The 14,158-nt window shown below is 48.8% G+C and overlaps 1 protein-coding gene across 2 annotated transcripts in view; it reads left to right on the top strand.

Annotated features, from left to right (window-relative positions):
• Window positions 1-14,158, top strand: part of LOC135907198 (phospholipid-transporting ATPase ABCA3-like) — a 354,979-nt gene that overhangs the window by 212,243 nt on the left and 128,578 nt on the right. For both annotated transcript variants that reach the window (XM_065438886.2, XM_065438887.2), the window contains one exon: window positions 735-1,188. In XM_065438886.2, coding sequence (XP_065294958.1) covers window positions 735-1,188 — 454 coding nt within the window. The remainder of the gene's footprint in view (window positions 1-734; window positions 1,189-14,158) is intronic.

The following is a 14,158-nucleotide window of genomic DNA, read 5'->3' as shown; positions in this document are numbered from 1 at the left end:
TCATTTTCTCTGATGTGAAATGGTGATCAGCGTTTGTGAGGTTAATCCACTAAATTTCAAGTTTCATTGCTTCACAAAATGTTTCCAAGTTCTGACAAAAACTAAATACAATAGGAGCTTCCATAGTCAAAGTTATGGTTTCACTTGAAATGGTTCGAATGACCCTATTCGTTTTATACTTTTTAACAGCGATCGCAGTACCAGTATGTATCTCTATTTAATAAAGTCTCACCGTAATAGGACATACGTTTAGCGTACACTACCGCGCATTATCTCGTCTAAGCCTTTCTCGTGTTGTGCTATCCCATTGATTTACGTAGGTGGGTAATCCTTCCTCCGGAGTACGTCTTTCATATACTAGATCACGGCGATAAAGTCGCTGTCCAGGCTCCTTCATTTCCTAATTCTTACCTGCCACGCGCATCCAACGAGTCGAATCAGCGAGCGCATCAGCTGCAACTACTCGAAACCACCACGCGTTTTTGAATGTCCTGGCTGACACTGTACAGCAGAGAAATGAACATTGTTTTCCATTTTAGCTTGTACATGTGGACGTTTGCGCATAAATTGCAATTTTCTTTCTATCATACCTAATACTGCAAAAGCTGGAACTGTGAAGTGTCTGGCACATTGTCTCGTACAAACCACTCTTCTCTGTCGTGTCAATTATACTTACGGTACTTGAAATAAATGAATGAATCAATGAATGAGTGAATACTGCTCCTAACTCGCAGGAAAAGACATCGAAGGTGTCTGCAAACCAATCACGAAACGGCGCGCGATGGCCAGATCGTTCGGGGCCCTCTTCAGAAAGCGGTTTCTGAGCCTCTTGCGGAGCTGGGATCTCCTGGTAGCGTTTGGCCTTGTGCCACTCTTATTGCTGGTGTTGTTGACGTGGAGTTCGGGACATGGGCAAGGAAGCCGTCAGTTGGTGCAGAGCCAGAGTCAAGGTGGGACCGTCGAAATCGCAGTAAATATGGACGTCCATTTCCCGGGATCCACCGTGTTGCTTGGTGAGTCACCATCCACCAACGTAAGTCGAAACCTGCGGGTACTCGTGGAATCACAAGGCGGCCGCGTGCTCACCACCACCAAAGACGTGCGGAAGGAGCTCCAGGAAATCATCGAGCAAGACTTCTCAGGTTACCTCAAGGAGTACGCCATGATCGTGGAATTCAAAGAGAATGTGTGAGTATATTGACCCGATTTATGCCGTCGAATGCGGTTACAGTACTTTTTTTTCGAAAAAGTCGTCCCTAAGGCACAGTAAGAAAAGACTAGGAAAAAACAAAATTACAAATCTCAAGGCGATCTTGCGTGACGCACGAAGCCTAAAAGAGCTGTACAGGGCTACGTCTTGTACCGAGACAGGTGGCGTCGTTCTCGACGCAGCCTTCCCACTTGCGGTGCTGTGTTTGCTACTAGGTTTCGTTGCATCATGCTTATTACGGCGGAAAAGGGGAAATAATGGCGAATCCATGTAAAGAACATCGTTTGAACCGCAGGGAGGACTAATCTTCATTCCGGTTTGACCACAAGTACATAGACTCGTGCTAGTCGGTATGGATTCACACAGCGCGAACCAGAACGAACGCACAGGTTTACGAAGCATGAGCTAACAATGGTACAGGGACGACGCACAAGAAAATAACTTGCCAACACTGACCAACAACTCCTCATTTATCCAGGAATCTCTCCTTTTGTACGCAGAACCGCGCACTTGACACATGAGACACTTCCAATCCCAGCATCATATACCGTACGCGTTCGTCACCCGTGTTCCAGAAGCGTTCATATACGTTCTAGTCATGCTAGGGAAGCTTGACTTCGTATCTGTTGCCATTCTGCTCTCTGAAATACGACGCGAGATTAGGCAAGCATTTTTTTTAAAAACCGAACAGGTGATAGATAGTGTGACGCAGCCTGCGAGTGCGCATCTATGAGACATCGAAACAGCAGCTCTGGAACTATAGTGACGAGTGTGCAGGATGAAATTTATTTTACTTATCACACATAGTTTCAGTGCTCTAGGCCGTTGCAGAAATAAATGGTTATACATGTGCAAATAGTTTCAAAAGATACATACATGACTTGCGATACATCCGAGGCCACCTAAGCACCTCTTATGAGTTGTGAATGCGAAAGCAGTAATGTCGACTTAAAAGCCACTGAGTGTCCTTAGAGCTGTGCCCAACTGGTCCTCCACGCGGGAAAGCCAGCGCGTTGAGACACTTGGCCAACGCATCCTCGACAGAACAAGGCCGGTGAACTTCGATCCATGACATCACACCACCTTGCCCAACTGCCATAGGATCTAATGGGGACGCTCCCGAGTAAGCGGCGGTGGTTATGACGTCACCGCTTTCGTGATGCTGGGCTTCCCATAGAAACTTTCGCACAAGTAGCACGATGTCCTAAAGCTAGTGCGTAGGGCCACGTTTCGCCCAGTGGGTAAGTCAGATCGGCTTTGGAGCCGAGTAGAGGCGAGAAGTCGTAGATTTGAAACACGCTACCGCCGTTCTTCCTTTCGAATTTATTTCCTTTTTTTATATAGTTATGTCTTCATGGGTATTGTCAAGGCATAGTACGCAGGGAGAGCTTGTGCGGATAACAAAGGCTTCCGTGAGCGAGGTTGACGTGGCGTTGCCCGCCGGAGATGCCCTCTCCTTTCACACAACACCTGGCCCGCCAAAGCCAAGCAGGTGTGCCCTTTCCTCGCTCGTTCTGCTTCGTCGAGACGCGCACATGGCGTCACGCCGTATCCAGTGATAATTTAGCCACCGTTTCTCTGCTACAGACGCTGGCTTTTTCGTTCAATGGAACATTTGATGCTTTTGCATAGAAAAACATGTTTCAAGGCAGTGCTAAACGCCGTGGTGTGGGTGATAGCAGCGTCCAAAACGACATGGTCGTCGCCAGCTCTGGGAATGCGCGATGTGCTGCGGCGCTGGCAGCATAGTTCAGGAGCACAAAGTGTTCAGATTAAAGCTCACAGCCTGGTGAGCATGGCGATGAAAGGTAGGATAGAAGAACTCCCCCGGAAGGCGTAGTGCTGCTCCAAAAGCATCTCGGCAGGCGTACAGCGCAGATACTGCTTCAGTGTAGCCCGAAGACTCAGCATAACCAGTGACACTGATGCGGACCAGTGAGTGGGGTCAGGCTGCCCTCAGAGTGAAGTCTTGATGTAGGGGTAAAAACGTTAAAGACCATTGGCGATGGGGCGATATGTCCTTCTGCGTATGCCTAGGAGGGTCAGGAGGTTATCGAATAGTGTCGATTCAAACTGGCGTCCTCTATCGGCTGTAATAGTAGATGGTACGCTGTATCGCGAAATCGAACGCGTTTGCCGTAGTTTCAGTACAGACGTCAGGCAGAAGGAAAGCTTGCTATTGGGTAAGGTGATCTGTGCAGGTTAGGACGTAGATGTTCCCGTCTGAGGGCGTCCATGGCCCCACAATGTCAATGCGTACCTTTTAGAATCGTTTAGGTGGTGGAGTAAACGAGCCGAAAGCTGCCTTTGTGTGTTGATGAACCTTCGATTGTGGGTATAAATGACAACCACTCGCCCAGGCACACATATCCTTGGTGAGTACCCTCCAGACAACACGTTTTGTCCCCAGATGTTGCGTGGCTCGGATTCCAGGGTGGGATATTTTATGAAGGGATTCGAAAACGTTACCCGGTAATTGAGTGTGATGACTGGACGGGGGTTGCACGTGGAGACATCAAAAAGAATAGGGACGGCACAAGGTGCAAAGCGGTCTTTGCGCATATGTAAGGCACCAGGTTTTCCACGAAGCGCAGGTATCTCTGTGTTGTTTTATTGCTGTGCAGCAAGTGCGGAGAAGTCGATCTAACCGGGTTGTTGTCTGCAGTGATGAAGAGGCACAGCGCGAGCACACGTCCGCTGCGGCATTGTCCTTTCCGTGCACTTGACCTATATCCATCGTGAACTCCGCGATGTAGGCGAGATGACGTGTTTTCCGTGGTGAAAACTTAATAGAATTTGACCGGACGGCGAAGGTAAAAGGTTTGTGGTTTGTCTTAATGTGGAGGTCTCGGCCCCCGATGAAGTGTCTGAAGAGACGTACAGCCATGTACACTCCGAGGAGCTCTCTCGCGAATGTGCCGTAGCAGGTGTCCGTGGGTGAGAGCTTCTGCAAAAAGAAGGCAAGGGGTTGCCAGACATTATCCACGAATTGTTGAAGCACCGCATCCACTGCAGCATAGGACGAATCACTCATGCGGCAAAGTGGGGCTCCTGGTATCGGATGGACGAGAGGGGTTGCCTGAGACAGCTTAACCTTGATGGTGTTGGATCTGGATGACAATCCCTATTGCTGTCCCCTACATTTTGAACCTTGCCGTTGGGTGCGGGAGATGGCCGAGGTTGAGGAGGCCTTTGAGATGAAAAGTGGAGGTTTATTTACATTATTTACAGTGAGAGTACAAATAACTTGACAGTCAAAAAGTCATTAGGGACCGCCAGCAACTCGGACGCTGCGGCCCGTGGCAAGAAGCTCGAAAGAGAATAATGAAGGAATGCTCCCCTGCTGCTCCCGGTCTCTGGTTTTTAACCCGTTCGGTGTGTCGAAGTCACGTCGCGTTCGGCCAATCAGCGAGCCTACTCAGGTGTCGGCATTTTTGGCCGATCGGCGAGCACGCTCAGGTGTCGTCATTTTCGGCCAATGGTAGGCGCCCGCGCGAGTGTACGTCCCATTCGGCTCAGAGCGTCACTCCTTGGGCTCCATTTGTCCGTGGGATTACTTGTCCCCGGTATTGCTTTCCCGGTCTGCAACTGCCGTCACAAAGGCGGATGGGGGGATTGCTGCCAGTGTTTCACGGTGTATTACAGCCGTCTTGCCTAGGGACCCCACGTACCTGGAACAGTGCCAGGCTCTCGCTACACTTTCGGGAAGAGTCAAGCAGTGAATAGCTCCAGATGCGGCGCACGAGGTGGGGGACGCTAACTTGCTTGGACGGGCTGCGTCTCGGGAACGTGGTAAATGTGCTTCTGCGTTCCTTACTTAGGTGTGGCGCAATTCAATGTGGTCTGGTGAACTCGAAGGAGGCTCAGGAAAAGGTCCCGTATCTAACAATGGTATCATAACCGTTTAGTGCGTCTGAGGACCACGTGAGTTCAGTTTCCTATTTGTTGCCCTGGAGTATGTCCGTTAGGGTCAAGAGAAAGGCGCCGCAGTGAGGGATGGAGCGGTTGTAGAATTCACGTGGTCGACAAAGCCGCGTAGTTTCAGAATGAAAGATGGCTGAGGAAAATCTTGTATGGCCTGGAATTTTAATGGTAAGGAACGGATGCCATTCTTGTCGACACGATGACCGATGAAGTCCATCTCGAGCGCGTCGAACTCGCATTTCACCTTATTGGTGATAAGGCCGTATTCGGCTAGCCGTTGAAAGAGTTCGCGCAGGTGTTGACTGTGCTGTTCTGCGTCGCGACTAACCAAGCAAATAGTCAGTGTACGCGAAACAAAGACAGTCGTCTTCTCACTGTGTCGATGAATCGTTGAAAAATTTGTGCAGCATTGAGAAGGCAGAAACGCATGGGCACGCACTCCAAGAGCCCAAATGGCATGCCGGTTGCCCTCTTGTGAATATCCGCTGGTTTTACAGGAATTTGGTGATAAGTACAGTGTAGCAACCGACGGAGACAAAAGAGGCATACAAAGTGCACAGAAACAACGCTGACTTTCCAAAAAAAATTATTTTTCCAGTGTTTAGGAAATGATTGGCTAAGGGAACGCCAAAACAATTTTGGCAACACGATTCAAAGTCATCTAGGCGTGCATTGTAGCGAAAGTCGGTAAAAACCTTTCTTGAACCAACGCAAGATTATATCTATGAGCAAATTAGGACTTGCGAAATTATCCAGACCGCCACAATTTCATGTGCGGGAAATAACCGTGTCAGTTTTCCCTCGATAGCCCTTTGGGAAAAACAGCTGACCTACCTTGATTGGAATACCAGGATGTGATATCGGTATAACCAAGTGCTTTGCGCATGTTTGATCTTGTTTTTTTTTTGGCCAAGTGTTCGCTTGAAAGCTAGCTGTGCACCAGCAAAATAAACATTTTTGTTGAAAGTCAGCACTGTGTCTGCGTACTTCGTGTGCCTCCTTTGTTTCCGTCGGTTCAGACGCTGTAGTCTTTCATTAGGTCTAACAAGCACAACCAGTTACTCTGCTCAACTGGCTGGTAAGCCTTCACCAGGTCGATCTTCGAGAATATTGCTGCTCCATGCAGTGGTGCAGAGAAACCTGCAATGTGCGGAAGTAGGTAATGGTCTGGTACACGGTAGCATTGCTGAGCATACGGTAATCTCCTCACGACCGCCAGTCTCCAGGAGCTAGCACCATGTGCAGTGGAGATGGGCAAGGGCTTGAGGAAGGCTGCAGGATACCGAGTTCAGGTATGTGTTCTAATTCGCTGCCTACGTTCTTGCAGCGATTAGGTGGTAAACGACGAGCGTGAGCATGGAAGCGCGGGATGGTTTTATGATATGGTGAGTGACGTCATGTGTCAACTGCAAAAGGAAGTTGGCCGGTCGAAGAAGAGGTGATAATTGCTCAACAAATTTTATGTGGCATGACGTCGGCAATAATCTGTTGACTGTGAGAAGTGGCACTTGCGAGACTCTATCCAGCACAGAAAGGTGTGTCGTAGCATCAACGAGGTGTTTGCGGTGCATGTCAACTAAAGCAGTGTAGTGGCAGAGAAAACCCACACCCAAGACGGCGTAGGGAACATCAGCAATTGCAAATATCAATTGGAATGTCCTGCGGAGGCCGATGTTGAGGGATTGTGCTTGTTGCCCATTGGTTGTTGCCCACGACACAATGGGGGTCTTATTGGCAGCCTGTAGTCTTGATTGGACTTGCCGGCGCTTGCGAATCGCAGCAGAGGATCGGATGACACTTACTTTCGCACCAGCATCGACGAGAAAATGCAAGCCTATGGTTTTGTCAGTCACGGAGAATAGGCGGCTGACTTCAGCCCCAGCCTCACTCGCCGCTTCTAGTGGTGCTGCGAGGAGCTTCCCTGAAAACTACAGGGTGCCGTGCACTTTCGCGCTGCGTTACTGAAGGTATGATGATATCACCATGTGCCTTGCCGTCATGAGGAAGGCGAGCAGTTGCACGAGGAAGAGCGGCCGCGCGTCGAGTACATATGGCGGCGGTCTAGTCGGGCAGTTTCAAGATCTCCTCGGGGTATTGATCCCGCGCGCTTTGCAGGATGGGCAAAAGTGGCACAGTGGATGCATCTGAACGCTCCGCTAGTGAAACCGCGGGACCTGATGCGTCCATGACGGAGTCGGCAAGGTGGGCGAACTGAGGTACGGACAAACTGCTAGCAGTCACCAGAACCATGGTTCTGATGCATGGTCTGCATGGTTCAACGATTCTCGAAGCAAATATTGATCGAATGTGGTTGCCTTGTGTCCTAGGAGCTGTTGAAAACAGCACAAGAGCTGCGAAGGTTTGCAATCCACAAGCTCTTCAGCTCGAAGAAGCTGCTGCAGCCGTCGCTGTTCCGAGTCTTTTGCGTGTGATGAGGTTATTCGTAAGGATGTTTAAAGGGTGTGTCGTTGGGAGTGGAAGGATCAAGTCTCGCAACTCAATGGTAATCTCGAGTGGCAGCGAGGATAGGAGATGGTTAAATTTTTCAGTCTGGCACGTGACTGGCGCAATGGCGAACTGGCTCTTTACTTGAGCGATACGAAACTGGGGGTCCTCTGGCCAGTTTTGGGGTAACTTCAGCGCAAGAGCAGCCACGTCACGCTGTGGTGCAGGGGTTGTTTGATCATTGTCATCCGTGGCGATGGTTTCACGCTTTTCATTCGAAGCGTTGCGGTTATCGTCTGCCATGTCCCGTGTCTGTGAGCACAAATCTTGTGGCTTGCAAATAAGTGATGGCGACGAGCCACAACAAACAGTATATTTTTACTGAGCCGAAAGCCCTTGCTTACGGATATTCCTCAATGGATCAATCTCCCCTGGACCTCGAGGGAGCCGTGCGGGATATGAGCAACGCGCCCGCTTGGCTTCGTAGGCAATGGCCTGTCCCTAGCCAGCAGCCGTTGCCTTCATTTTCCTCCACGTCGATGCTACTACAGATTTTACTATTTTTCGTCCGTCCCATGTCGTCGTGTTTCTACTCTTCTTTTATATATTGTCTCATGATTTATCACCATCTGCTCTACATTGAAGAACTTTCCAATAAGGCAAACATCTCTACACCCAGCGCACGTTCTTCCTTCTTCGTATAATTTCCCGAAGGCGTTGTGGCGCCAGTCACATTTTTACATTATTACATTTGTAGTGGTGAAACTCACATCACTTCACGCGAAACATTTACGCTGCCCTCAACTTCTCACGAGAGTTCAGTGTCTTTGCGCACTGTCAAACGCTAGACAGAAGTTATTATACTCGCGGACAACTTCTATGGCTATGAAGGGAAGGCTACGGAGGAAAAGTGCGCAAGAATGAGAGCGCCTCTGAGAACAGTCCCGCATTTTAAATTACGTTAGTTTAGGCTGCGAAAGACAAAACTTCAACACCTTATTAGCAACAATTAAAGATTGGCTGCTGCTTACCTCAGCTCACCCTGGATAATAATTACAGTTAAATCAGACGTTAACCAAGCGAAACGAAGACTTAACCAGGCAAAACCAAGCGAAACCAAGCGAAGCGAAGACCATGCAACCAGGCAAAACCAAGCTTTCGCTTGGTTTTGCCTGGTTAAGTCTTCGTTTCGCTTGGTTAACGTCTGATTTAGCTGTAATTATAATATTTAGGTATACAGTCATCGTTAAGCCAGGTTTGACGTGTGTGCCTAGGTCGCTTGCTATACATGACTGTGATTAGGCTGGGGTAGACACGCATCGTTCGACAGTGCCACGCCTGTTGTGCCACAGGAAAAGCGCATGTGCTGGACATGCAAAGACACGCCGCGAACATGCGCAACCTCGAAGCACAAACGGACAGGGCGTGAACACGGTCGCTACATTCATCACGGCGGTGCGGCGCATGTTCCGGGCCGGATCCTCCCCAGTGAAGCAGTTCGCCGGGCGATATCCGCGGGGTGGTCAGAAGTAGCTTGGTGACGACGACTCAAAGCCTGAAGCTCCCGCCCAACGCTCGGAGAAGACGGCCTAGCTTTCCTCTCTTTCATGCTCCCTCCTCGAGGCTACGCCGCCTACACCGCTCGTGCGCAGCAACGGCGCCAACATGCGTTCCTCCTCGCTCCGTAGACGCTGCTCAAGCGAAAATGGCGCTGCAGCACGACTCTGAACAAACTAAGCCGGCGCGAGGTCCCACGTGATGCTATTAGGCCAACAGCGATGCGGCGTCGGCCTCGGTCAGAGCGCGCGAGGAGGAAGTGGCACTCTTCCCAAGCGAAAATGGCGGTGAAGCACGACTGTAAACATAGAGGAAGGAAACTGAGGAGAGGCCCTACCCCCTCCGCGCGCTAAGAGAAATTCGTGGAGGAAATGACGTAGAAGGTTTCGCTCTTTTTTTCATATTTTTTTATTTCTTTGCCATGGCGGCCACGCCTTTCGGGCCGCAATGGCGGCTTTGTTTTGGTTCAGTTCGCTCACACGTGTTGCTCCGTAGGTTTCGTACCGTGGCAAAGGCGCTGTGCGGGGAGGTTCACGTTGGTCTCCGTGTTTTGTTGCCCTGCATTAGCTGGACCATGCTTTCCCAGATTTCGCTGTGGCCAGGTGGGACACGAGGAACTAAAGTTCATGAAATGAACGCGCATGCAACGCTGTACGCAATGTACCGCACCACGGCAATGGCAACGGACGAAGGAACGTCCGCGGGAAATATTGCTCTCTTTGGCGGAATCATGCTAACGTGCTAACGATTGTTTAGTATTGCTGCTGAGCGCGCGCGTCCGAGCACCACGGTTGCGCGCAGCGCCGCGTGCTTTCTCGATAAATGTAAACAAGAGAGGAGAAATGGCCTGATAGGCGGAGCAATGCCATGAGCAACGCCAACTTCTGGCTTCACTTTAGCTTCACAAAGAGTGACGTCAGGGCCTCTCCTGAGTTTCCTTCCTCCGTGACTGTAAACAAGCAAAGCCGGCGCGACGCACCCAAGTGATGCTATTTGGCCAATAGCGATGAGGCGTCGGCCTGGGCCAGAGCGCGCGAGGAGGAGGCGGCACTCTTCTCAACCGAAAATTGCGTTGAATCACGACTGTAAACAAACGAAGCCGGCGCGAGGGCCCACGTGATGCTATTTGGCCAATAGCGACGCGGCCTCGTCCAGAGCGCGCGAGGAAGAGGCGGCATTCTTCAAAGCATGTCGCCACTTTACGAAGTTTAAGGAGCTTTGCTCGAAGCCAGGCGCGCGGCGAGTGACGTTGTGAGGCGCGGACCCAGCTGTGGAGAGCGCATGCGTCTTGTCAAGTGATGCGTTCTCAAGGCTACGGCGCAGCTGGGGTCAAACGAAGGTCAAATTCACGGCGACGGCGACACTGTGCTCGACGACGTTAGTAAAGCTTTTGCTTTAAGAAGACGAAACACACCACTGAATGCAAAGGTTTACTTATTCAGCGGCTTTTCCTTTCCGCGTCTGCGCGAACGCGAAAGCGTCACGTGGTAGCTCCGTCCATTCAGCGTCTGTTACGAGCAAGCAAACACACTTTCAAACGTTGGCGGACTACTTGGCATTGCAACCATGTGCAAAAGCTCCGCCCCTGTAGCCTTGGCTTCACAGCCTCAGAAAGTTGTCCGGAAGTATAGTGAGCATTGAAAGTATAGCATGACTCTTAGACTAGTTGAAAAATTCACATGTCGTTTCTGTGCAAAGCAAAATTACTGACAACGTGATTGCAAAAGCTATTAAGGTCCGGCTGGCAAATGCCCGAATGTTTTTTTTTTTTGCCGTTGATGATACAATTCAGGTCAGACACTTTGTCCTTGCCCAACATGGGCAATTATCTGTAGTCATTGTTGTCCTCTCTACACAGCCCCAACCTCGAAGAACAGTTATGGGCTGTCCAACAGGCCCGCGACGCAGCGGAGAGGCTCGGCCTCTCTGTCCCGACGTGGGAGCGGCCCGCTGCGCGCTAGGGCGCGCCCTAAAGGACCATAATAAAGTTTTTCATCCATCCATCCATCCATTGTTGTCCTCTGCTGTTCCAACGTTGTCTAAGCAATAGGTCACCTTGCGTCATATTGAACCCAGCGCCGACCCTCTTATGTTATCGGCATATGTAGTTTACTGATGTCGCTTTGAACTTATCACACGTAGCCACGAGAAATTATGCATCTTACACTTGAACCTTTCCTTCTTCCCTCTCCCGACGTCTTCCTTTTTTTCTTTCAAATTTTCCCTCTTGACGGACTATAGTGTTGTCGCAAATTTTTTTGCATTTTCATGCTTCTCAAACTTTCTTGCAAACCAAAATGCTGCAAAATATGAAATGCGTACGCCAGTGAAAGATCTATTGGGAAAACTGTTATCCATCTATGTACACACCTGACGAGTTTTTCCAGAATTGATATTGGCGGACTGCGGTGTGGCAATACGAAACTGAAATCTCCACCGGATGTTGTGCTCTTTCTTCTATGCACCCATTGTGTCCCATTGATAGGCTGTTATAAAAAATACCAAGCTGCATGATAAAAAAGCAAGATTTTGGCCATTCATTTGGTTCACATGGCTTTACATCCTTGTAATGCAAATCGCCCAGATAATCTCTTTCATTAGTTGTTCATGAGGCATGGGTAATGTTATAGAAAAAGAAGCTAGCAGACTTACGTGACTTTGCAGAATCAGAACCATATTTCCATCGAAGCTGTTTCTTTAGGCAGTTTCAATAAAAACTTCAGTTGCCTGTAGTTAGGTAATAAAATTTTAAACTTTCCCTTATACAACTGGTCCGAGTGAAACTTTATAGAGCGTATAAATGTTCGGGCGTGTTGTAAAAAAAATGTTTCAGTTGAAATAATTCATCGACAAACATTTTACTTTGTGAGGCCATACTTTTCCCTTTTCCTTTAACCTAAACTGGATCTGGTCGCCGCTTGCAGTGTGACTAGGGTTGGAGGCTGAGTTTGGCGTTGTTCCTAAAACAGTTCGAACCCTCTAGCTAACCTGCATACACAACATACTGCTGAGGTCGTAATTTGCCCGCAAACCTCGCCACTGCGTTTGCACGTTACCTATACATTGCCTATGCATTTCAACACGGAGAAACTAGGTGCCTTTTGTTGTTTACCGTGGATGCCCGGGCGACCTACATCGAATCTCGTATAACGCTAAAAGAGAGAAGGAAAACAAGTGTTTGGTAAAAGCCTGCTAAACTTGTATTCAAGCCAGGAACGTTATGGCTTTGTCATTCACTGCACCAAAAATGACCCCCCTCCCCCTCGCACCGCTTCCCAGCAAACAAGAACTTGATCTCAAATAAGCTATCTCATCATGGAAGCATAACTGATAGCGGCAGTTATTACACTTTGGAATATTTAATTTTTTCTCGAGTGGAGTGTGCATTCCAGAGGAATAAAACTTGCTACACATATTTGCCGTATATCCTCTCTCCTATTTTTGCTACATCTAATCCTAATGCAACTTGTTTTTCTGCCCGAGAAAAAGGCAGAATTTGGTGCACTCGCAAAAACACTCTAAACATCTCAGAATGCTAGCATGCGCAACCCATTAAAAAACCTCAATAAAGCTACCCACTTTGAATTTTGCCTACACATCACCCATTGCCTGTCACTTACTTTTGACAAGCAGAAACAAGGTATACTACGTACTATATTTCAAGGGATTCACAAGGCATTAATATTTATTTTTCTGGAAAAGCATTACGAGAAAAATGTTCGCCGCAACCACCCGGAAGGTGTTTCTCATTCCATTCGTGAAACTATTATTTTTTTAGCCGTGGAAATGCCTAAAACACTTAGAAATGTTGAAGCGCACCGTATATAAACTAGCCATACCCTCACGCCAAATCCAAGAAGTAGTTACACTCATCAAGGCTAAAAACGCGTTCGCGGTCCCAAATAATTATTTGTCGTGAGCAAGCCATGCCCTTTCGCGCTTACCAAAACGAAGCTGCTATGGTGCAAAGAAGACAAACAATATTTTTTTTTTAGTTTTTTAAAGAGCGCGTGCTTTTTATAGGCGTTGCAGTAAACAAATGGACACTCGGCGAGGAGATGAAGAAGGTCATCCACGTCCACCTCTGTTTGAAATGCGGATTTTCTTTTAAAAACTAATTGTATAAAAAGCTAACTCTCGAAAATTACATGGTTAATAATACATGAATATTACATGGTTCCCAGCTCACATGGGCGACAACGTGCTGCCGGGCCGTCCGAACCCCAATGAAATTGCTCACCGCCGTGCGCGAAAATTAACGCGCCGCGACGGCGATGGGGCTACATTGGATCCGGAGGAGCTCGGCCACAGTGACCCGTTATTAACATTTCACGAGATTGTCTCCCATTATAAAGAGGAACGCAGGCGCTTCCCGCCTCCACATCCAAATCTATGCAGATCACAATCGATCACGCTTAGGATGCTTCAGACGAGGTATATCCCTCGCGAAGTTTCTTAAGCAGGATTTATCCAGAAATTGACCCACAGTGCCCGGATTGTGGGGAGGTTAGCACTCTACCTCATATGCTCTGGTAGTGTCCTGCGTTACGGGATACGTCCCTCACCAGCGAACGGGACTGGGACGAGGCCATATCTAGTATGCAACGCAAGTTCCAGTCCATGGCCGTCCAGAGGGTCCGTGAAAGAGCGGAGAGGCTTGGCCTCCCGATTCCGACATCGGAGCAGCCAGCGGCGAGCCGGGGGCCCCAACGGGTCTCGACCGGCTAGTCCCTCAGGACCTCATTAAAGTTCATTGTCTGTCTGTCTGTCTCGAAAAAAAAAGGAAACAAGATGAGCATGTTGCCTACACTGCCGTGAAGCCCTTGCTTCACATGCAGCATCGAAAACCAGAGTGAAGACTCAGCAGATCATGCATGAAAGCAGAAACTGTGCCAGCGGTTTTTTTTTTTTTTTTTTACACATGGAACTATGAAGCTTGTTGTTTTCAGTTGGACCAAATTTTAAAATATTGTCTGTGGTAGATAACACAATTTTAAACCTTGATTTAAATTACTTGATTAT

Source organism: Dermacentor albipictus, chromosome 9, assembly GCF_038994185.2.
Source record: "Dermacentor albipictus isolate Rhodes 1998 colony chromosome 9, USDA_Dalb.pri_finalv2, whole genome shotgun sequence".
In the NCBI taxonomy this organism is placed as follows: Eukaryota; Metazoa; Arthropoda; class Arachnida; order Ixodida; family Ixodidae; genus Dermacentor; species Dermacentor albipictus.
The sequence above is the reverse complement of the archived record's forward strand: the minus strand, read 5'-3'. Positions and strand labels throughout refer to the sequence as shown.